Genomic DNA, 22,594 nt, shown 5'->3' on the forward strand with positions numbered 1-22,594 from the left:
CTTCACTGGTACCACCATCTCTATCACCACACCCACTTCTATCCCTGTTTTCGCTAAGCTCCATGAAAACCACTACAGTGAGGAGGGCAGAGAAAAGTAAAATCTTTAGCTCTGTACACAAGTAATTACTTGAGATCACCCCTCTGCACTGGAGCTCCATGGTCATCTTGACTTTACCTGCATCAGTACTCCTGGGCTCATGCTGAATTCAGCCTGTGGTGAAGTTGTGAGTCTTCAGAAACACAAAATATAGCGTCAGAGTCTTCTGATGACTTGTATTTTAACTGCTCAACAAAAAACTGTATTTACTAAATAGAAAATTATTTCCACTCATAATTAACTAGACCTTTCAAAATTATTAAAAAAGTCAAATTATAAAAATGTATTTGAAGGCTGTGCTAGTGTTACTGTTCAAAAAAACCCAGCCAATGTCAGTTAAATGGTTTTATTGTCAAAACAACCGATCAGCAATATAAAATATTTTAAAACTATTCCTGTTTAAATATTGGTGACAGACTATGCATTTCCTTAAATAAAGTGCTATTTGTACAAATAGGTATTTCATATTTACTTTTACCGCTGTTCTAACCTCTTAATATTGAATAGATAAAGTGTATTTTGGTTAATGAAGAACGCAGCATTACTTTTCCTTTATATTCCTTCTCATGAAACCATTACATTTTCAATTTGGACTCCTTTATCTATATCCAGTCAATAGAGGCATTTTCAAGTTTATATATTTCTACATGTAGAAGCTCTTATCATTTGTGGTAGTTGTCATGCCTTCTTCCACGCTTTTGTTGTTCTTGACCATGCCCATGCAGGCCTCCTATAGGGTCTTCATCTATGGGCAAGAGTAGAATGAAAACAGGAATCTTCTTACACGGTCATTCATTCTTCCTGCTCTTCTGACTTTGTTCTTCTCAAATCCAGACCGCTGACGCCTTGACCAATTCAACACTTAGGCTGAACTATGAAAGCAATCTCCTTCTTATTTTTCGACTGTTTCCGGGATTTGAATTTTAGGCACATTACTGCAGAAAGTCCTGTACAGATATAGCTAGGACTAACTTTTCAAATTTTCATTTGTACACTTGGATGTACTCAGCCAGGTGCCAAACTTCACCACAAGAAATAAAAACTTTTTTCCCAGTAGCTACCTTTTAGGAGGAACAGCTTCTTGTGGTTTGACAGAGCAGCCAGGTGCTGTAAAACAGACAAACAAACAAACAACAAACAAACCTGAAAAACCACAATCAGCAAGATTCACTTAAGGAAGACAGAGTAATTCCACAACTACCAGAAATAGGCCCACATTTCCCAATATCATTGTTATACCAGACTCCAACAATCTGACCCTCTAATTCATTTTACTCATCTTAAGCCCTCTCCTGTGTGGAGAAGGTATAAAAAAAAAATCAAAATCACATGGGAAAAGGCTACCTACTGCCACAAACCTTTCCAGAATCAATCTTTTCTCCATGTGCATGTTTCCAGCAAGTGGCTACCTGAATCCTGTATGCTTTTTATTTGCAAGTCCATATTGGTTTTGCTCCTAATTTTACTTCTCACTCTACAATCTGTGTAACTCTCTCCTCTGGATAATTTCCACTTGATATTTTTGACTCTGAATCCAAAAGCGGAAAGTAGATATACAAACAACTTCCCACTCTCTTCCACTTTATTCTGTTACATCTTTTGAAAAACCTATATGTGTATCTGCCCATACATATGTGTGAGTATGTATCAATATGCAATATACTATCATATGTAAAAAAGAAACTGGAAGACCAGAATTTCCACAAAGAATTATAGACTGAATGGCATCATATTGTTTTTTTCATCATAGGCACAGTTACTCTTCATTTAATCTGTATCTGGAGAATAATCAGTTTATTCTTTTGATACCTATATCCTCTCTCTGTTCAGTGCCCCTGTTACATGTTGGGGTGTTCTCTTTTCCTGCCACTTGTTACAAGAGAAGTGTTATGGTTAGGTGGGGGAGAGCAGCTAGATGTCTATACCAAGTGACAAGGTTCATATTTTCTTTCAAGCATTACAATAAACATGATATTAAAAGGTAAACTAAGCCAACTGTCAGTTAGCTTTACCTCCAACAAATCTTCGTTGTTGTTTTTTTTTCATAATGAGGTTAAGAAATGCCCTAGGAGAAAATGAAATGCCCAGTTTTGCCCAAGTCAGTGGTAGGACTACAGTTAGCAGCTGCTTTCACATATCTCGTGATATTCAGCTGACTGAGATATGAACAACTGGGACTTGCTCATTATTAAGGCTTCCTGAAGCATACAATACCTGAAATATTATTTAACACAACCACTAAACAAAGGAAATTATTTTGTGACTGGATGCAAGCAGCAAAATAAGCAACTGAAGAAGAGTAAGAGGCACTTTAACATGGTGAATTTCTCAAGGCCATTCAATGGCTTTCATGTTCCTCCTAAAACACAGATCCAGAAATACACATATGCGTAGGTTTTGCCCCATTCCTTAACCTTGAGTAACAGACACATACCTACCTGCCTTTGGCTCAGGTGACTGGCAGGACTGAGATTTGCAACTTTTATATCTAGAGGCAACTATAGCAAATGTATCCATTTGTTACAGGTCAACAACACTTTTATGTACATTTTGATTATAGGTAGCATATTTTAACAGGCAGTTTCTCCATCAATGGCTAGCAGCTAACACCGGTGGTTGGAAGAGATGTATTCCAAAGAAACTGACTATAGACAATCAAATAAAAATACTGCCTATGCAAAATAACTAAATGCATACATACATAAATACATAATTAATATAGCTAAGCCAGTATAATAAATCGTAAACCTTGAATGTATTTTATCTACTTGATCACACTGAATAAAATGGTCTCCTCTAAAGAGTATGCAAAAGGAAGTTATGTATCATACAGAAATATACCTCCCATTGATGCTATATATATATGTACACACTATATACAGTATAATGGCTATTATAGTTTACTATACTTACATCCATTTTCTGTGTTTAGTAATGCATAACAAAAATCTTACGTTTATTTCAGACAGTAACTGAAGTGTGTATAAAAATCTTACAGATATCTCTGCCTCTTTACCTTGAAATCTTCTCTATAGTCTCAGCAAAAGACACAGACATGCATCAGTCATTAACCCAGAATGCCATTAACTGGCTTGTGTGTCACATTCTGTCTTCTAGTCAATATTAATTAAAAGTATCCATAAATTTTTCAATTAATCTCAGGTGCTACTTACACTGGGAATGACCCGGATGTCGTGTGTTACTAACACTGCTCTCAAAGGAAGAGTGGAAGTTGTGTATCGTTTCCTGCAAAATCTGTCTCTCTCGTCCCTGTAAAAACACAACAAATTACAATGAGGTATTCTTAAATTTCTGTTTAAAAAATGTATTTATTAAGAGTTCATATAAACATGTAAATATGCCCAGATAGTTGCAGTACGCTATTAGGAATAGTAACAAATCTTTACCTTCCAGATATGTAGAAAACCTTGTAGTAATCTTTTCCTGAAACTATCAGACAGCAATGGAAATATTTCCCTCATTTTCTTCATAGCTTTATAGGATGGAACATCACCCACCTAGCTCCCCTAATTTTTAGTCTCATCACGTGCTGCTCACCTCTTGATCTTAACTTAGGGTAACTATGTTTTGTTTATCCAAGCTTCCAGTGTCAGAGAATGGACCACAAAACTGAAAAAGCAGCTGAGAAGTGTCAGCATGCCTAATTAAAGAGATGCCCCAGTTCACAATACCTCTGACAAGAGCACTGCTTACTGTATGCCATTCTTAGAAAATCTGTTTACGTCAATATAAAATTAAAAGGTAATAAAAGTGTAAGGAATGGCAGAAGTGCTATTTACCTATTCAAAAAGAAATCAAAAATTGTTAGGCAAAACAAAGGAGACTTTTCCTTTTACATTATATTCTCTGGATAGACTACAGTGGCCAGAGATTCTTTTCAGCATGACTGAAATCAGTATTCCGTAACAGAAATATTGCCAATGTTTACAAAACCAGTAGCTTCTGATATAATTTCCAATATTCTGTAAAAGAACTGTACAGTCACTGAACTAGGAAAGAGTTAATGAAAGAGAACAGAAAGAACCACTAAGGAAGATATTTTTCACTAATCAAATATATTAAATATTTTGTTTGGAAAACATTTGTTTGGCTTTTCTAACTAACATCTGCAACTGAATTTTGAAATGTATGTTGAATTAACAACATAAGCAAATCCTGAATTAAGTTACTGAGTACTTCCAAATGTACCTTTCCTGCATTCAGTTCAGAAATAGCTGCCAAAATTTGCTGTCTTGATCCATCAGTTTTAATACCCAGCTCTTTCAGATCACCATCAGTAAGTGTAAGGAAGGCTTCCATATCCACCTGCAAATGAAAAAAGACAAGACAAATTTACCTAGGCAAAGATTCACTATTATAGGTTAACAGTGTTTTTTTTTTAATTGTATAGACTTACTGTAAATACAGTGCACACAAAAATTTTTCATGAATGACCAGCACCAAATGGTACCCATTTTACCACTCTATCGTCAGGTTTTAAATCTGCTGTTAGTAACTCAATTAATTATGATAGTATATTTAAAATATTAACAGATTTTGATTTTTTTTTCACACAAGCTCTATCAATATAAAATATATACTTGCCATAAAAATTCCTCTACTTATGGTAGCAGCTAGTTGAGTAAGTTTAAGATTTCTCTCTCTTTCTTCCACCTTCCCACCCTCAAGTATTTTTGGAATTTCAGAATACAGTGTGTACTTTTCCAGTGTCTCCTGAGGAGAACCTAGTTTTTTTCATGTATGAGTTTTTATTATATCAACACATCCGTAAGGCTGTGATAAGAACAAACGTCTGAAACTTTTCATATTGATATAACCTTCACACACGGTGCATATTCATTTCTACAGAACACTGTCCTCCCTTTCAGGTAGGGGAAACAACCACAAGCCCAGTGTATTGTGATACAGATAAATAATCTGTGTTTCTGGTGCCGAATCCTGAACTCTGCAGCAATGTCTATTTATTGTACGTCCATTTACTACCTTCTGCCTTTGGCCAAACAAAGACACAATTACCGCTCACATCTGACACTCTCTTAAGCATTGTAATGAATTAATTTTACTTATTTTCAGCAATGTTTCCTTTCATTGCATCCTTCAGGTAAGTTCACAAGCCTCATCTACAATGATGCTGAGGGCCCCCAATTTAATTCTCCTGTTGGTAACTCATAGCAGATAAAGAAGATAAAGCAGCCATCTCAGTAACTCACACCCTGCTGTTCTCCATCTGCAAATAAGGTTCCAGCTGTGATTCCAGGGATGATACAGTATGCCCTATAAACTGTTTAGCCACACTGGATATAGACATATATAGAAAAAGTAGTGTGTAAAAACAGAGAGAAAAAAAAAAATCTGAAGCACCTATTATATAAAAATTCTAGGTTCGGTGTAAAAGGCACCGATATTTGCAGTAACCTGGAGAATGCCACAAATACTTGGTCCATGTTTAAAGGTCCTCTCTGCAACCAGAAATGGTTGCGGAACTTCAAATTTGAGGTTCTGGATCACAATTCTGATGCAATGTGTGTAGCACTCTACTTTTTCTAAAACAGTATAAAAGAAATCTTGTAAAAAAGATGTACCTCTTGTTCCTCAAAAATAGGCTGATATTTCTCAAGTGACAATTTTTTCAGGATGCCAGTCAGCTCATCTGTAATAATAGAAAAGAAATAGAAAGCACAAAAAAACTCATGGATCAGGAAAGATTTTAGTGATCACATTGTTAACTGCTGAAAACATATATTAAAACATATATTCCATACAGTGATATATGACAAAAACCCAATCACCCAATTACTCTGCACCAGAAATTAAAATATTGGATTATTGTGTTCTTACCTACATCGATACACTGTCATTCCATCTAGTCTTACCTTCCTAGAATAAAATCTTTGTTGTGTTGTCCTTTCTTCCTCATTAAAAGGATCTTAAAAAAACAAACCACTAGCAACACTCCTATTTAGCACCTCTTTTGTACTGCTCTGGCATAGTAAAATTACCTTTCTCCAAGTTTTCAGAGTCTCCTTTTACTCTCACATGGTTTCGTCTTTCATGATTCTCTACATCGCTGGTTCTCAGAATAGGGACAAGCTGTTGATGGTCCACCAAGTGGTTGCCTAAAAAGAAACCATGCACACCTCTGAATCCTGTTGCCTGCTGTTCCTTCGCACTAATACTCAATGCAAATCAATTTTCTAATTAATTTAAGTTTACATGAGAGAAAAAGTCAACACTGTGGGCCTTCTGTACTTACTCTTCTGATTTCTGCTGGGCATAAGAGCATTTGTACTGTTGCTGCTGAATCAAACCACCATAAGAGAAGCCCTTCAATTAAAGGACCACTGAACTGCAAATCTTACAAGCAAAACAAACCCGGAACTATTTAGGTTTCTGACAACCTATCCCTTCTGCTACAGAGGAAACTCACTGTCTCATGGCACCGGTGGTGCAGTCACAAGGTCCAGCTTCAGCAGGTGAGACTAGAACAGCTGACAGCTCGGGGAATTCCCCTTGTTATCTGACAGTGAGTTCACTCCCTTTTATATATTTCTAAACCAACAACTCTTACGTTATCAAGCCATCACTATAAAATGGTGCTAACTAAAATGTGAAAGGATTTCCTTCAGCAGTCAGTACAAAATGTTACAGCTAAGCCATGATGAGAGGATAGAAAGCGGTTCAAATATCTCCTCTTTTTGGTGTCAAGTGTCAAAGGACAAGGCTAGTATAAATGAAAACAACACAAAATCAATATGGACTCTTTCAAAAACCCCAAAATAGTACACAATGCCTTGTGGAGAAACCAGATAAAAGGTACTTCTATCTCTTATTTAAAAGATTCTGAGTCAGGTTTTTTTTTCACTTTTATTTTTGAGATGATTACAAAAGAAAATAAAGTAATCACTGTCCTGTTTCCAAATGCAGTAACATGATTTTTTAAAATAGTGTTGTAATTTAGACCTAAAAGTTTAACTTAAGAGGCAGCAATCTTTTTGGAGAAGTAATAACTTTAGGTTATAAGAAAGGGTAATAATGTCAAAAAATAAGGTCAAAATAAGGCTCCTTTGCAATTTAAAAGAATAAATGCAATATAGCTCTTAAAAATAAACTGCATGTAGGTATGACTTGCTATGAATCAAAATTCTGTGTCTGTAGTAATGTGCTTCACTGCATTTATTAAAAAAATCATTTTTAGTGAGGAGAAAGTGCATTTTCTACTCTTGGTGAATGGTGAAAAACAGAATTTAAGTGAGAAAGGGGAAGAAAGGAGGCCATGTAAGGGTGGCCTACCTACATGCTCTATGCTAGCTTTGAGATGGTGCCAATGTCCCTCCAAAGGGAAGGGAACACAGCTTTTGGGAGAGAAATAGCCAGTTACTGCAGGAATGCCAGTCTTTCTAGAAAGAAAAAAGTCCTCACTATCACGCGGATACACAGTAATCAAGTAGAGTTACAGCTTTAAACACTTTGTGCTCTTCATGAATGAATCTCCCATTATTACAGGGACCTACTCACCATCTTCTGTAATAGTTCCACTGCTGGAACCGTTGCTCTTGGCCTGTCTGTGGGAAGAGAGGGAGGACTCCGTGTTGTGAACCTTAGGAGACGGGGAGGGTGAAGGGGAAGGTGTGAGAGTTGGTGATGTGCTTTTAGACGTAGATGAAGTCCCAGACGGAGGTCTCTTGTTCGTCTCCAGTTTTTGCTGAAGTGATACAACCATTTCAGTTAAAAAAGTGTTTACCTACACATGATGCTTCAATAGCACTTAAGTTGCATATTATTTTTGCAGAGCCATTATTTCTGGTTAGAACCAGAAGCTTCTGCTTGATTCATATTGAAATAACCGGAGCAATACCGATTTATTCCAGGTGAGAGTCTGTTCCCTCAAGTTCACAAAGAAAAATATATTTATTAAGGCTGTAATTCTGGAATAAGAAAATGATTTCTTATAAATGTTGAAATTACTTTGGCTCTGAAAACAGGTCTTTTTCATTCAGACATTTAAATAAATAAAGCCTCAACTAAAGCTTCTCAAAGCATACCAGATGCTAATTCAAAGTAGCACTTCATGCTGGATTAACCAGAAACATGCAGCAAGCATAAACTAAGTTTCAGGTACATTTAAACCCCTTGCTGCACTGTAATGGAAGTTTCCAGTCAACCCTTAAACTTGTTATTACTTGAGTCAAACGCTTCGAATTTACTAAATATTTTGCAAATATTTAATACATTTGGAGGTATGGAAAACAGGAAAATAGATGAATTAAAATGAGGAATAAGAATATATATGTAGGTGATTTTCTCCTCCATTCCTGAATTCAGAGTTTAATTTAAAGTATCTTTTGTCAGCCAGGCTGCTACAAAAAAATGCAAGAAAAAAGCTGAGCCGGGTAACAAGGCAAGGAGGGAGAACTACAGTGGTTCCTGTCTCTCTGCAATTTGGCTTCTGTGCTATGGCATAAATAGGACTTTTCTAGTTAACGAAAGATGCAAATTAAAAAGATAAAACTGATGTGAGTGGCAACATTCTTCCATTGCTCTGTCCTATGCCAGAATGTACTACCCTCCTTAGCCCTGCACTGAATTGTCTAGAAGTAATGTAGCATGACATAAATGTGAGAGGTCTCTGAAGAGCATCGTGAACTCATTTCAATTTTTTGTCCAAATCTCCCTGCACTTCCCTCTTTAGCACACTGTCTGCATTTTTTTAAATTACAACACCCCATAAATTGTTATTCAGTTTTTCTTTTCCTTTCTTTAAGGCTTGTACAATCCCACCCCTCACGGACAACTTCTGCAAAACCGATCAGAGGAACACACTCCACTTTTTGGATCAGCTGTTTCCAAGTTCAGACAGCATGATGCTAATGGGAGAGCACAAGCATTTCCAACCATGGATATAAATGTTAAATTTTCAGCATTTATGCTGTTGATTAGAACAAGAAAGTAGGCTGTTTAAGCTTTTGCAGCCAGTGCAGATCTGCATGTGATTGTGCACTCCCAGACACTGATGTCCCAAAAATCACCTGACGTGTGATACATCAACATCTACGGTGAGATCCACACTGATTAGATGTTTTGTTATTGGTGGATTTACTGAAATCCATCTAGAAACCTAAGCAAAGAGCACTGAAAGAGCTGTCGCCTTTCCAACACACTGGCATGATTTTTATTCAAAAATCTTTTTAAAAGTATAATGAACTGCCCTCCTCGAAGAGGATCTGCTTGCACCCTCGCTACTTCTTTATCCGTTAATGTCTCCACTGTGACTGGGAATAGCAGTCACATTTCTCAGTGGCAGAACTGTTGTAACAATAGGCCCAAAAGTTCACAGGTACAGGTATTATCTCTCAATAGGCTAATACAACTGAAAAAAATAAGATTTTGGGGGGAGACACAACCAGCTGTTCTGAAATTATTTAAAAGATAGAAACAAGCTGAGAGGAACTGCTGAGACTTTAATTAGAAATATATTGGTCAGACCACCTCTGAAAGAAGCAGCATTGTTCAGCAGAGGAGACTTTAATAAGGGAAGAGGATAATAAAAGTGTCTCTGTCTGCAGGAAAGAAAGTGACAGATCATTTATAACCCAGGGATAGAACGGGAGGAAAGATTATGACGTGCCAAAGAATCAGTGTGAGTCCATAGCTTTTGGGGGTCCAGCAGAGTCAGAAACTTTAGCTCGCAATCTCATCTTTGAAAAGCAACCAGGAGTCCCTTTAGAATCAGGACTGATGGATCAAAGTTACTGTTTATGGAAACTGTTTTGGTCCTGGTAGTTCCACACCTTTCTTTCTCCGATTTTTGTTCTAATTAATTTTCAATTAAATCAATTAACAACTGTGTAACTTCATTTATCACTGATATTTACTGTTTAAACATATATACTGCTTACTGTTGCCATCTAAGACAACACAGACAGTAAATGTAGCAATTTTAAACTCTGATCATTTTTGTTTTTTTGGGCAAAACTTCAAGAAGAAACTCATGAAAAGATGCAAAGAAAGAAAAAAAAAAAAGGGCAAAATGAGCTGTTTGGAGATCACACAAGCAAAAAGTTGAGAAATTCTAACATTTTCAGAATCCCGGACATTAGAACTAAAATCTCAAATTAAATGCTTTATTTCTCTTGCTCTCTGCAATGTAATGTTTCCCTGTGTGAATAAACCCATACATTTCACAGTCGTGCATCACATCGTCTGTTACAATGCTCCTTTCTAAATTGTGTCTCTACAGATTTTGAAGATTTAAAATCCTAATTCTTAAAACTGTTGTACAAAGCAGCTGTTAACTTCAAAGTATATGCACAAAAATGGGCAGGTCATGAAGGTAAAGCTATTCCAGCAAATTGACAGGTAAGTCAGTGCAGATCACACCTCCTGCACTCAGGAGCAAAACCTGACTTTAGTGATTACAACTTAATGTTCATACTGTTTAGAAGTAACAGCTTGTGTAGTAGATTGGATACATGTATACTGTGCTCAGCAGATCCTGGTACAAATGAATTCATGTTCTGCACCCAGGTCGTACTTCTGGAGGGAAACTAGCTATACCACTTCAGAGGAAAGCCCAGGAATAACTAACATAGAACACTGAACTAAATCAGGGTCATAAAAGGAAATAAGGAGAAAGCAAAGTAACAATGCAGATGTACCCTAAGATCAATTATTACACTTACTGTTTTTAAGATAGAGTGAAATTCGTAATAAAGCAAAAAAAGTTTCGTTATTAGGTCTGATCTTTTGTAGACTTGTAATTAAAAGAAAGGTTTGTGGAGCTGAAGCATTTCCACTACTGTAACAGGTGTCCATTAATTTCAGTCTGTGCAATGTCATGCAGTTATATTTATCAACCAGCCATGACTGAGACATGACCCGCTAAAATTAATCAATTTGCAAGTACAAAAATTTACATTTCTCCGTACCTTTACAACATGTCCGTTGCCAACGATTTGTGCACATTGCAAATCAGACAGAGTGGATGAAGGAGTTGACTGGACTGGACTGTGCTGTTGGCTGTGTTTCAGTTCAGGTAAGCCTGCTGCTTTTCTTCTTTGGGCTGCAATCTGAGATAAAACATTATCTGCACTGCCACCTAAGGAAAAAAAATAAAGACACAGTCAAGGAAACCACAATTTAAAAATATTTGCTAATCCTCAATTCACCTTTCTCCACCACTCACATTCTTTTAAAAACTGACTGGATGAAGCAAGAGAGAGAATTGTAAAGTTCAGGCCTGTTCAGCATCTTTCAGGAAAGGGAACAACAATCAGCTGCAGGAGAAGAGAGAATGCAGTCTTGACTATACATACACAGAGCCGAATTTCATACTCTTGGATTTAGATTTCATGAGCTGCTTCACCATATTTACAGCTGCCAGATACAACAGTTGCAGCTTCGTTTTTAATATAAAACTGATTTTTATTTTAAACAAAAATCAAGCAACCTGAGTTAATGACATCTCTACGAAATGTATATTGCAATGAACAAGCAGTCACCTGATCCATGTGGCTGGCCTCAATAAAATCAACATGTTTTTTCTGAAAGAGGGGATAACCTATGAGACTTCTGTAACAGATGTGAGGGTTTTGTTCCCTTAATGTAGGTGTCTAAAGTCCAATCCTGCTCCAACAAAATTTATATAATTTTTTCTTATACAGCAGTAGGACCCCTCAGAAAACATTTAATATTTTCTGCTATCATTCAAACTCTAATTTTTTAGCTGAACCAGATAGGAATTACTTTCTTATTAAAAATAAAGCAGCATGGTACCTGATCTGTTATGCAGTTCTCCTCCATGTCTGTTAATTCCTGTAATGTTATTGGATCCACCAGAAGAATGAGGAGAATGGTTGAAGTTGTTGGAATTCGAAGGAGATGCAGGTCTTCTTGCAAATGTTGGTAACTTGACTGGTCTAGTACCTTTGCTAACAGATGTCTGGAAAACAAAAAGAAAAATAATGTTCATATTTCTTGTTTGAGCAAAACAAAGCCAGAGCTTCAGCTCCTATTTCATTTATCATAAGTTCTGAAATTTTCACTGAAGAACAAAAGGGATATCAGAAATAATCTTATTTTACATATACAAATATATTGAATATATATTTATATAAATACACTTAATATATATATTCAAAAAAATAAATGACACCATAATCAAGGTGTTAATTCTCCTTAACATTTGACCAACACAAAACGAGGATACACAGTGCACCAGAGATATAATACACACAATATTATGAGCAGTTGGAGGGGGGGAAAAAAAAAAAAAAAAAAGACGAAAAAAACCCAAACTTATCACATGTGAAACTTCTTTCCTGCAGAATCCTGGTTTTGTCTCTCCCACATAAAATAGGTACCACCTACTTCTCATCCATCATATCCTTGTTTCTTACTAAGCTGCAATAAGTGACATGAACTTTCCTCCAGTTGCATTTTCATATCCTCTTCAATCTAAACATCTACCTGCACCATTGTATTGACTATTAACTGAGGCACTAATGACCTAGCTATACGCTAGCCAAATCCTTAGCTACACCCCCATCCTCCTTCAATTATTTTGCTTTTACACCACTGGCCACTGCCAACCATCTGACATACAACCCTTGCAGCTCAGCTTTTTCATGTTTCTTATCTTGTTGCTCAAATCACTTCTTTCAACTCTGACTTACTAGGTTACTTTCTTTCTCCCCATTCCCTTAGCAAAACCCTTCTTTCCCCACAGAAGGATTGATAGCTAGTTCTCCCCTACTTCCTCTGTCCCTCACTTCACACATGGGTGTCAATTATCCATCTACATTATTAGAAACACCTTTTTTTAGGATGATGAACATCTGCCTTCCTATGATCTATTACTTCTCTTTTAATACTCCACCTTATTCCACCTAAATCACTTCTACCATTATTTAGTTAACTTTCACTTCAAAAAGGAAGACAAAAAAATTCCTCCTAATTGTCATAATTGTTCCATTTCTAGAACTGACCAAAAGTACAGTTCTGGACTAGTGAAATAAACTCTTCTCTATACTTGGTGACTGCAGCCTGAAGTCAAGGGAATAAGCACTTCTTTCTCCTTTTTCTCCTACTGACTAGGAAAACAACGGTTATCATGGTTCTTCTGATTCCTGTCTCAATACAAATAAGCTACTTTCCTTTTGTTTTTGCTTTTTCACTAAAAACACTGTAGAATCAGGTGAACTCGTTCTATTAAAAAAAAAAATAGAACTTACTCAGACTTCTTCCCTTTTTACAGAACTTGCACCTTAAGTCTGTATGCTTTCATGCTCACCTGATCACTAACTGCTACGATTTTATCTATTACTAATATTCCAGAATGTTATGCCTGTATATTTATGTCTCACTGATATTTCTTCCCTCCCCCCTCAGTCCTAAAAATTGAGAAACTTTGGTTCTTTTCTTCTGCCCCTAGGCTTCTTCCAAATTAGAGCAGTGTCTGCCACACTTCAATGATGGTACCCACTTTAGCAACTAAAATATGTAGGTGGAACCAGCAGCCACTTAACCAGTTTGCAGCAAATTTGTTAGGGCTTGACTTTATTCCGGTTAACAGTGAACAAGTGATTTCATTTAATACAAAAGTTTTGTTCCATTTATGTTCCTTCAATAGAGATGTGTATTCTTCTTAAACAGCAGAGCTTAAAAGGACAAGACATTACCGAAACAGTGTTTTTAAAGCCATTTCTAATCAGAAACACAGTGTGGCTCACCAGTCAGCATGGCCTGAACATAACACTATTTTCGTACAAATTTTGTTTGCTTACTACATCAGAGTTTCCACTGCTGTTAAAATCGTGCTTGATCGCTCTCTGTGGCCAGGCTGTTCTCATCTGTTCGGCTTTTCCATCTTTGCTGAGTCGCGTTCGGTCAGAATTCCAGAGCTCGAAACTTGAGGGTGGTAAGAAAGGAGGTATCACCGCTTTCAGTTTATCACTGGGCAGCCTGGTGAATGGAGCACTGCTTCTCAACTGAGAGAGGGAAACAATGAAAGGGAAAAAGAGAAGAGCCTTTTTTTAAGAAAGATTACTGGGAGCTGATGATACAGTTTCAAACTTGTAAGTCAAATAAAAAGATGGAGATGGAAATGAGACAGAAAACCGGTATTTGTGAGGATGTACGACAATTAATAACAGAGAGAATCCCATGGACATTCTGGCATCCGTCCGTACACTCATTCATTTAATACAATGAATATAGTTCATTAAGTAGCAGAAACTATCTATTCCTTAATTGGGCTGAATCTTACTTCAAATTGGTTTTAACACAACTGCTAACAATTAATTTCCAAAGAAATAACACGGTTATCTTCCCTGTACTCCCAGACAGGACATCTGGAAACAGTGAACAACTGCCTGTTCCTGCTGCATGTGTTCTCCAGAAAGAGAAAAAAAATCAACATAGCTGATTTGGCTCCCTGGAGTTCTGTCAGTCAGTCCAATCAAAAGTTACTCTATCTTCTTAAAAAAGAACATAAAGGATAACCAGCCAAATTTAATGATGTCTCCAGGGTGTAAGCTGTAGGGAATTTAAAGCTACAACATAACAAAAGAAATAAAATAATACAAATAAACATCCCAAACTAAATATTTCATGGTTGCTGTTTGCTTCTACTACCAAATGCTCCAGCCATGTCTTCCTCACAGCATACAGCTTGTCAGCCACTAATCAGCTGTTCCATCTATTTAATTAATCCATTGCTCACCATCCAAAGGTACAGATAACTCTTGAAAATAGTTAGTATTTGTAAACAGCTTCCATACCATAGTACTTGCAATACTTCCTAGTATAAAAACTATTGATGTATCACAGCCTGTCAGTTCCTGTCTAGTGACTATCAAGAAATTATAGGTCTCTTTCTAACGGTGACTTAGATAGAAGGTAAAAAAACAGGAGCTGCAGGACTTTCTGAATTGCGCTGAACACATCAAAAACACTGCGACATACCATAGTTGTCAATAATTCATCATCCTTTCCTCCTTTTGCGGTGTTTACACCTGAAAAATACATAAATTATGGTTCTTTGTTTACGCTCTCCTACCGTTGTTCTCAAGGATAGCTTATTGTTTTCAAACATTCAACAGCTTTAGCATCAGGAAGCATACAGAACCAAGATTTCCAGTGACACTGTCATGTACCTAAATTAAAAGTTAAGCCAATAGTCCTATCACATCACAAACTGCGGGGGCTTTGCATGGAGAGCTGTACAAAGCAGATGTGCTTTATGATTTGGGCTTTTCCAATGGAGCACTTAGAAACACTCATAATTATTTATCTAAGCAAATCTGTTTTCATTATATAAATGAGTTTATCACAGATACTAACAACTTTTGAGTGGCCCCTCTCCACTGTCCAACGTAATAGTGCTTGCTACAGAACAATAAGATTGTTATATTAGTATTTTTTTGCTTAAACCATGCTGCGCTCAGCATTCAGCATGATCAAGTCAGAAGTACAAATGTGTCTCTTGCTACAAAGTATGTAGATGAAATAAATTACTCATCTTTTCAGTTATGTTAAGCTAAATAAAAACTAAATCAACAAATTAGAAATAGTATTATCTTGACTATCCCACAAGAGGTCACTTCCCATACGACATTTCTGGCTTTACCACTAGCTTTGCTATTTGTGATCCGAGCTGTAGCAGCATCGAGGTTTCCAGAGGTGTCCATATCACTCTGTGAAACTGCTTTTATGGTGGAACTTAATGATGGCTCAGGCTCATCAGGAAAAGGCACGAACTGATTGGAAGGAAATCCATGGCGCAATGTCTGAGTCAGCTTCAACTTGCGGAATCGATTGGACATCCTGCTCCACCAGGACTAGATTGATAAGAAGACATAACAATTTAGTTCCAACTAAAAGAAAAAAAGAGGGAAAGAAATGTACAATTAAGTAAACCTTACAGCGGTGATAAATCTGTCAAGCAGTTTTTGAGATAAACTATAAAAACGTTAAAGTGGTTTGCAATTATCAATAGAATGCTTCATCGTACTTTGCATGCATATGATTAATCTCTTTCCTTAGTTTTCATCTGGCAAATGCCTTACGGTATTTTTCCACACTACCTGGAAAGCCCAGGTAGATAAAGTATTTAGGCAATTTGAAAAGTAAATTTTTACAGCTATATGGAAAATACATAATCTTCCCGTTAACTTCTGATTTCACAGTCCATTCTGACACTCTCTGGCATCAATAAACCAGCATGTGTTTTCTGCTTTTAAGAGGTGTGCATAGATGTTTAACTGATCTGCATGACAGCCTCTCCTTAAGATTTTCAAAATCAGTTTCAAACTAGAAGAGTTTTGATAATATTCCTGTCAAACTAAAGATCCACAATCAACATAGTGCTGCTATATAGATAACTTAAACCCTGCTAGACTGGAAAGACTATAAATTGAAAAAGAGCACGGCAAAAAAAAAAAAAAAAATCAGTTGTGAAAACAACACAAACCTTAGCACTTCTACTCCACCTATGACTTTCATCCATACAGGTGACACATTTGTGGAGACTGTTATACAAGAGGACCACCTTTGCTCAAAATAAAATGTATCCAAGTATTTACAGACTTATGCATTTTTACAGGAAGACAGTGCAAGATGCTTCTAGTATTTAGCAGGCTACTGCTCTAGACTATAAAAGACCTATAGGCTACATTGAGAAGACCTATACAATCTGTATTAATGATTATGTGGCTTGTAGGTAAGTAAGTCAGATTATAAATATATTCTGATTATTTCTTAGTAAAGCTTCTTCTTCCCTTTCTGGAACACTCTAAAAAAATAATAAAGTAATGTAAAAGTGATGATACTTCACGACGGCAGCTTTATGTGATAACCAATTCAGATAACACACTTTCCTAGTCCAATTTTTATTCTTAGCCATTCTTCCTCACCATACATAATCCCCCCTTCTTTTCATCTAACATTTTTCAACTGCTTACTGATACATGTCGACTCAACTGTCATACAGTAGAACTAAGTAATATAAACTGTAAATTTATTCCCTGTAAATCAATCCTTCTAACAGATGATCACTAAAGAGATTTTAAATCTGCACAAAGCATTAGTAATGGATAGAGTTCTCAGACCTTTGTATCTCTTTGGAGTCATAACTAATAAAGATTTACATTACTTTCAGCAACAAAGACCTGACAGAAAAAGACAAGAGAGACAAATAGTTCCGAGAAAGCAATGAAAACCACACAGTTCAGTATTTATTCACCTTCCAAAACAAACAGAAAGGGCAAAAAAATCCATCTAGCTTTAATACAGAGCACAATGAGTATACAAAAGAGACTGCCTGCACAATGTGGTTGGTTTATTTCAAGAGCAAGATACATTCAGCGAACAAAAGGATAACTTCTAAGTACCTGTCATTTCTGCTACCCTTCTTTATGGTGCTCCTGCTTCCTTAACATATGCCCGCGCCACAAACTAAGCCAACATGGAGTAAGTACAGCCACTCTGCTACCATATAAAAACTACTGCTTTTGGACAAGAATGCAGTGATAGTGCAGAGGTTCATCTTGTCCTCTGGTATTCAAAGTGATGGTGGTCTGAGCTCTGGAGTTTCCAATCTGCTGCTGCTGCAGGGTTGTGGCCTCTCCATATACCTTACCACATCACACATGTATGGAAGCTGGAATAAAGGGCTTTAAGCCGCACTGAAGCAGCCAAGGAACAAAAATGCATTTGTGGTTAAAAATAGTGCCTGTCAAAAGGCTGAAACCTAGTGAGGGGAGAGAGCAATAGTATCAAAGACCAGAAAAATGGTGTTGCCACTTGAGAAATACTTTAGACAGAAGTAACAATGTTAGGAACAAAAGAGTAAGGGGAAGAACTGGAAATCTCTGCCTTCAAACAACTTTAATCTAAAAAAGAAACTGAATGTGATATTTCACACTGCTCCAATACTGACCTTGAGAGAATAACTTGCTGAAGAGGCACAGGAAGGAAGGAGAGGAAATAGAATTTTTGTATATGGAAGAAGCAGAACTTTGTTTTCAAGTCATGCTTATCCACTACATAATCAGTAGGTAAAGGAACAAGGGCCTGTATTATGCATAAATTACAAATAAAAGAAACATACAACAAAAGGTCTACCAGTTAATAACAAAAGTGATAAAACAGGAGACAGAAAAGGGTTTGAGTTTTTTTGAACTTCAAAAGCCGTCTACTTGTGATCAGATATTTTAGTTTGGATACCATTAACAGAAGGAAGGTAGAAATACGTGTGCATTTGCTTAACAGACTAAAAATATTCAAATAAGCTAACACAAATTAAAACCAGACAAGGCTGATTAAAATTACCCTAGAGTCATCATAGACAACACGACCTCTGAACAAATACCAATTATCTTCAAGATAAGTTAAGAGGATGGAAGAAGTTAAAGAAATCAGGCAAAAGGCAAGTATGTAATTGCCCTTGCCTTAAAGATGAAAATCTGAAACTTTTCTGCCCAAAAAGCTTAACTTGAAAGGACATAATTGAAAAAACAAATCCCCATAACACATCCACTTTGATTTCAAAGAACAAAAAAAATATTAGCTGTGGGTACGAGAAGTCTGCTAAAATTGGAGTACATTTTAAAGGCAGATTTAAAATTAAGATCATCATAACAGAAATTCAGTTCCAAACTTACGAACACTGTATCTTCCACTACTTAGCTATGAGATCTACCTCTAGCCACTGAAATGATTTGATAAGAACTCTTCCTTTAAAAGTCCTCCCTTTGCCTTGCCATCTGACAAAAAGAAAGCTGAACCTATGCTTCATTTCATAAAACCAGGCAGTATTGTCAACAAGGAATTCAGAACCACTTCCCCTGGTCTGTCCCACCCCCGAAAAAAAAATTACATGTTAGATCCAAAGTACTTCTTAGCAATTACTTTCTCTGCATCATACACTACAGGAAACAACACACTGGTTATTATTTAGAGGAAATATATTTACCTTTAGACCTCCTTTGTCATCTGGCAACACTGGGACATTTAAGGATTGCCTACTTCTGGAACAAGGCAAAGACGATCTGTTGTTCAGTTTATTCTTGTCTTTGCCTACTTGCATACATGCTGATGCCAGTAATCGTACAAGCTCTGTGTCTAAAAGAAAACAAATTAAGACACCATTTAATTTGTTTTGCTTTCCAAAATTATGACTCATACACTGACACTTGCCCTATGTACCCCATATAAATAGTAGTTGATCTACCTCTCAAACATAAAGCAAATTAATCCCTAAAACCTTATTTCTCAGCCTATGTTTCCCACACCTTGTCCCCACAGAGTGGGCTTCAGTCTTACCATCACTCTAAAGGTATTTATCAATATAAATAAGCATGATATTCAGTCAGAATCAGTCATGTGTGACCAAGTGAACTGTCTCCTCACGCACTTTGTAGAAGTTAAGAAAGATATTATGATGCTCCCTTTTCTCACCTGACACAGAAGAGAGTAGAGAAAAATGAATATTCTTTCTTCAAGCGTAGTTTGTAGAAAAGAAGCTTGAAATTAAATCCCAAAGAGAAAGGAGATGGTCAGCCTGGACAACGAAGGGACTGAAAAGACATGGTAAGAAAAAAGTGGACAAAAAAAGGTAAGAAAAAAAGAAAGGATGAGGAAGAAAAAAAAGAAGGAGCATGAGATGAGGACAGGAAAGCAAAAAATATTCTGTAAGTCTGTATTTTATACAGAAGTCAGGAAAGGCTTTCAGAAGGGCAGACAGAACTAATCTATATATACATACATATATATATATATTGACAGGTAACAAGACAAACTATCGTATAAGTTAGTTGTAAGATAAAATAATTCACTGTATTTATTTTCTAAAATTTCATACTATTGGTGATCTACTTTTGACAAAGAAAAGGTATCCACTAGTGAACAAAAGCACCATAAGGAGTAAATACAGAGAAAACAAACATTAATTCCAAGAGCAGTAGTGTTTCTTGCCTTCAGATAAAACCAGTCAGGTACCAGGCAAGGTTAAAAATAACAAATTATGTAAGTTAAACAAGCTACAACAAAAAATAAATTTGTTTCATTGAAGTCTCCCCAAAACATGCTGTATTTTTCTAATGCACTCCCATAAAAACAACCAGAACCCTGAAGTGCGATTTATTTTCAGTCTTCACAGACCTAGTGAGAGGTTCAGCCAGGACTTCACTAGTTTTGTTCTGACTGCAGTCTCTTTGTCCTGTCCCTTTACTGCTTGCTGTTTACTGAGTGGAAATTTCTAGCTCCAGTCGACAGCTCTGTGCTAATGACACACAGAATACCTGGGCCACCACGCTCAACAAATGCCACTGAACTAGCTCTGCTAACACAAACAACACATTTAGGAGCATTTTTACAAACAAAAGTAAGAGGAATGCACAAAATCTGTTATCCCATAAAAAACCTATTAACCAATTAACTCAAACCTCACCATTCTCAGACAGTGTCCTTTCTTGGTCCAGTCCACCCTGGACCTGAGAGGATACTTTCTTGCAATTTTAATGCATTTTCTAAAATGGAAGGAATGTTTATGTTGTACATTTTCTCAGTGCTCTTTGAAATAACATACCTGGATCATTGAGCAGCATTATCAAGTCAAAAGCTGTGTATCCATTTTTTGCACGAAGATTGACATCAGCTTCTTGATTTAACAAATACTTCACAACGTCTTTGTTTCTTTAAGGGAAGAAAAAAAGGCATTGCTTATGTCAAAAAGCAAAACATCAAACAAAAAAGAAAACCCTAATACTCCATTTTCATCCTTTTATACCATTGCTCCTCAATTAGAGATCAGAATTTTACCTTTTCTATAGCTAACCATGTCTAAAAGCTATTGACAAGCTATTCAGAAGCTCCCATGATTCCTTTGTCAGTCACTGTTTACTTACTATGAATTACACTAATCAACACGCAGAGAGTCAGCCTAAAAAAACTGATTTGAACAGTTTCTTTAAGCTGACCCTTTGGAATGGATTCTGGAATTTGTTGCCAAACACCTTCCCAATGAAAGGCCATTCATGCCTAGGGCAAAAAAGCAGATGGAAAGACAAAGGTCAGTCCAGTAGTCATACACCATCACTAATATTTCAACTCAACTTCATATTCAGAACAGGTAAGAAACTGCTCATAGAAAAGCCAAATTGGCTGAAGATAATTTATAAACATCAAACAGTACTTCACTTCATTAGAAACATAAATTACATAATTGAGAAAGCACATTATCACTTCCTTGAAGTGTTTAAAATGCAAAACAATCAGCATTAAATAATAACCAACACAAACACCTTCCAACTAAAAGCTCATAACAGCTAGTTGCATAAAAGGAACTCACCACCCCATTCCCATTAGTCCCTCTCCCCTCTCACACACCTGAATAAATAAGCAGGACTGGCCTCAGGAGTTAAAAACAAGGCTGTAATTCAGCTTATGAAATAAATGAACGGACAACAAAGCTAGGGAAAATATGTTTAATACAGAACTCCTCTTGAGCAGAGACTGACCTTGTATAAAAACAAACTCTGACATGCATGAGCACCATGAGCAAAAATGTTGTTAAGTAGCAACAGGTGACTGCAAACTCTGATAATGCGGCTGACAAACAGATCTCAACCTCTCCATTTCAGAGCATTACTGCTTATCATACAGATGAAGCTTTCACTTCTGAACTCACTCCAGATAAACTCAACCTAAAATGGAGGAGGAATGTTTCTTTCTTCAAATAAAAATTCTGCTTATTGTCACCACAGCTCCTCTGCATACTTCCCGTTACTATTCTTCTCTTCCTTAAAACTGCGTCATCCCCCCATCATGCTTGCCAGGTCCTGCACCTTCAGGGCACACGGAGACAACAATTCTTTAGTGCCCCTGGCTCACACAGACCTTGCCTGCTCCCTCCTTCAAATCAGAGACCCTCCATATCACTGTTGCTCCTGAGAAAGAGTAAGTTGAGGCTCTGCAGAGGCTAAAGATTTCCAGTTGTTATGAAAACTCACAATTGGCTTGTTGCAACCAAGGAGAAAAGCTAGCATGCAAAGTAGAAAATTGGAGCATCTCAAATGTGGTTTTACACAGGGTTCTTGTACCCTTCAAGCATTTAGGTACAACACAATTTGACTTATCACTAACACCCACACTACCAATGATGAATCATAATAAAACTTCGCAAAGCAACTCTATTTCTGCAGGATTCTTGCTGCTTGTTGATTGAGCCAGATGTCCCAGGAATCAGTCCTGCTATCACTATTTATCTATGATGCCAGACAATACTGGGAGGATTTCAAAGACATGTTAGAGGGCCTATGACACTGGCATTATCTTGGCTGACTAGGGGTATCTTTTATCCTTCATGGACAGGTTTAAGCTTCTAAGAAGACAAGTCTTTTTTTTCAGGGCTGGGACGTGCCTTCTGGTCTTTCCACTGAGCTAGTGTCCTTTAGTTTGTTTTACTTAAGCATAAACA

The 22,594-nt window shown here is 36.8% G+C and overlaps 1 protein-coding gene across 4 annotated transcripts in view; it reads right to left on the reverse strand.

The window, feature by feature from the left end:
* Positions 1 to 429: 429 nt before the first annotated feature.
* ANKS6 (ankyrin repeat and sterile alpha motif domain containing 6) overlaps positions 430 to 22,594 on the reverse strand; it is a 42,864-nt gene continuing 20,699 nt past the window's right edge. For all 4 annotated transcript variants that reach the window (XM_065052919.1, XM_065052918.1, XM_065052916.1 and 1 more), the window contains 13 exons: positions 20,705 to 20,811; positions 19,091 to 19,239; positions 15,746 to 15,956; positions 15,082 to 15,131; positions 13,902 to 14,105; positions 11,893 to 12,058; positions 11,046 to 11,215; positions 7,636 to 7,822; positions 6,120 to 6,236; positions 5,703 to 5,770; positions 4,309 to 4,425; positions 3,273 to 3,369; positions 430 to 1,206 (listed from right to left, as the gene is read on the reverse strand). In XM_065052919.1, the coding sequence (XP_064908991.1) occupies positions 1,157 to 1,206; positions 3,273 to 3,369; positions 4,309 to 4,425; positions 5,703 to 5,770; positions 6,120 to 6,236; positions 7,636 to 7,822; positions 11,046 to 11,215; positions 11,893 to 12,058; positions 13,902 to 14,105; positions 15,082 to 15,131; positions 15,746 to 15,956; positions 19,091 to 19,239; positions 20,705 to 20,811 (1,693 nt within the window). In that variant the 3' untranslated portion in view covers positions 430 to 1,156. The remainder of the gene's footprint in view (positions 1,207 to 3,272; positions 3,370 to 4,308; positions 4,426 to 5,702; positions 5,771 to 6,119; positions 6,237 to 7,635; positions 7,823 to 11,045; positions 11,216 to 11,892; positions 12,059 to 13,901; positions 14,106 to 15,081; positions 15,132 to 15,745; positions 15,957 to 19,090; positions 19,240 to 20,704; positions 20,812 to 22,594) is intronic.

The sequence above is a fragment of the Columba livia genome, chromosome 2, assembly GCF_036013475.1.
Source record: "Columba livia isolate bColLiv1 breed racing homer chromosome 2, bColLiv1.pat.W.v2, whole genome shotgun sequence".
Classification (NCBI taxonomy): Eukaryota; Metazoa; Chordata; class Aves; order Columbiformes; family Columbidae; genus Columba; species Columba livia.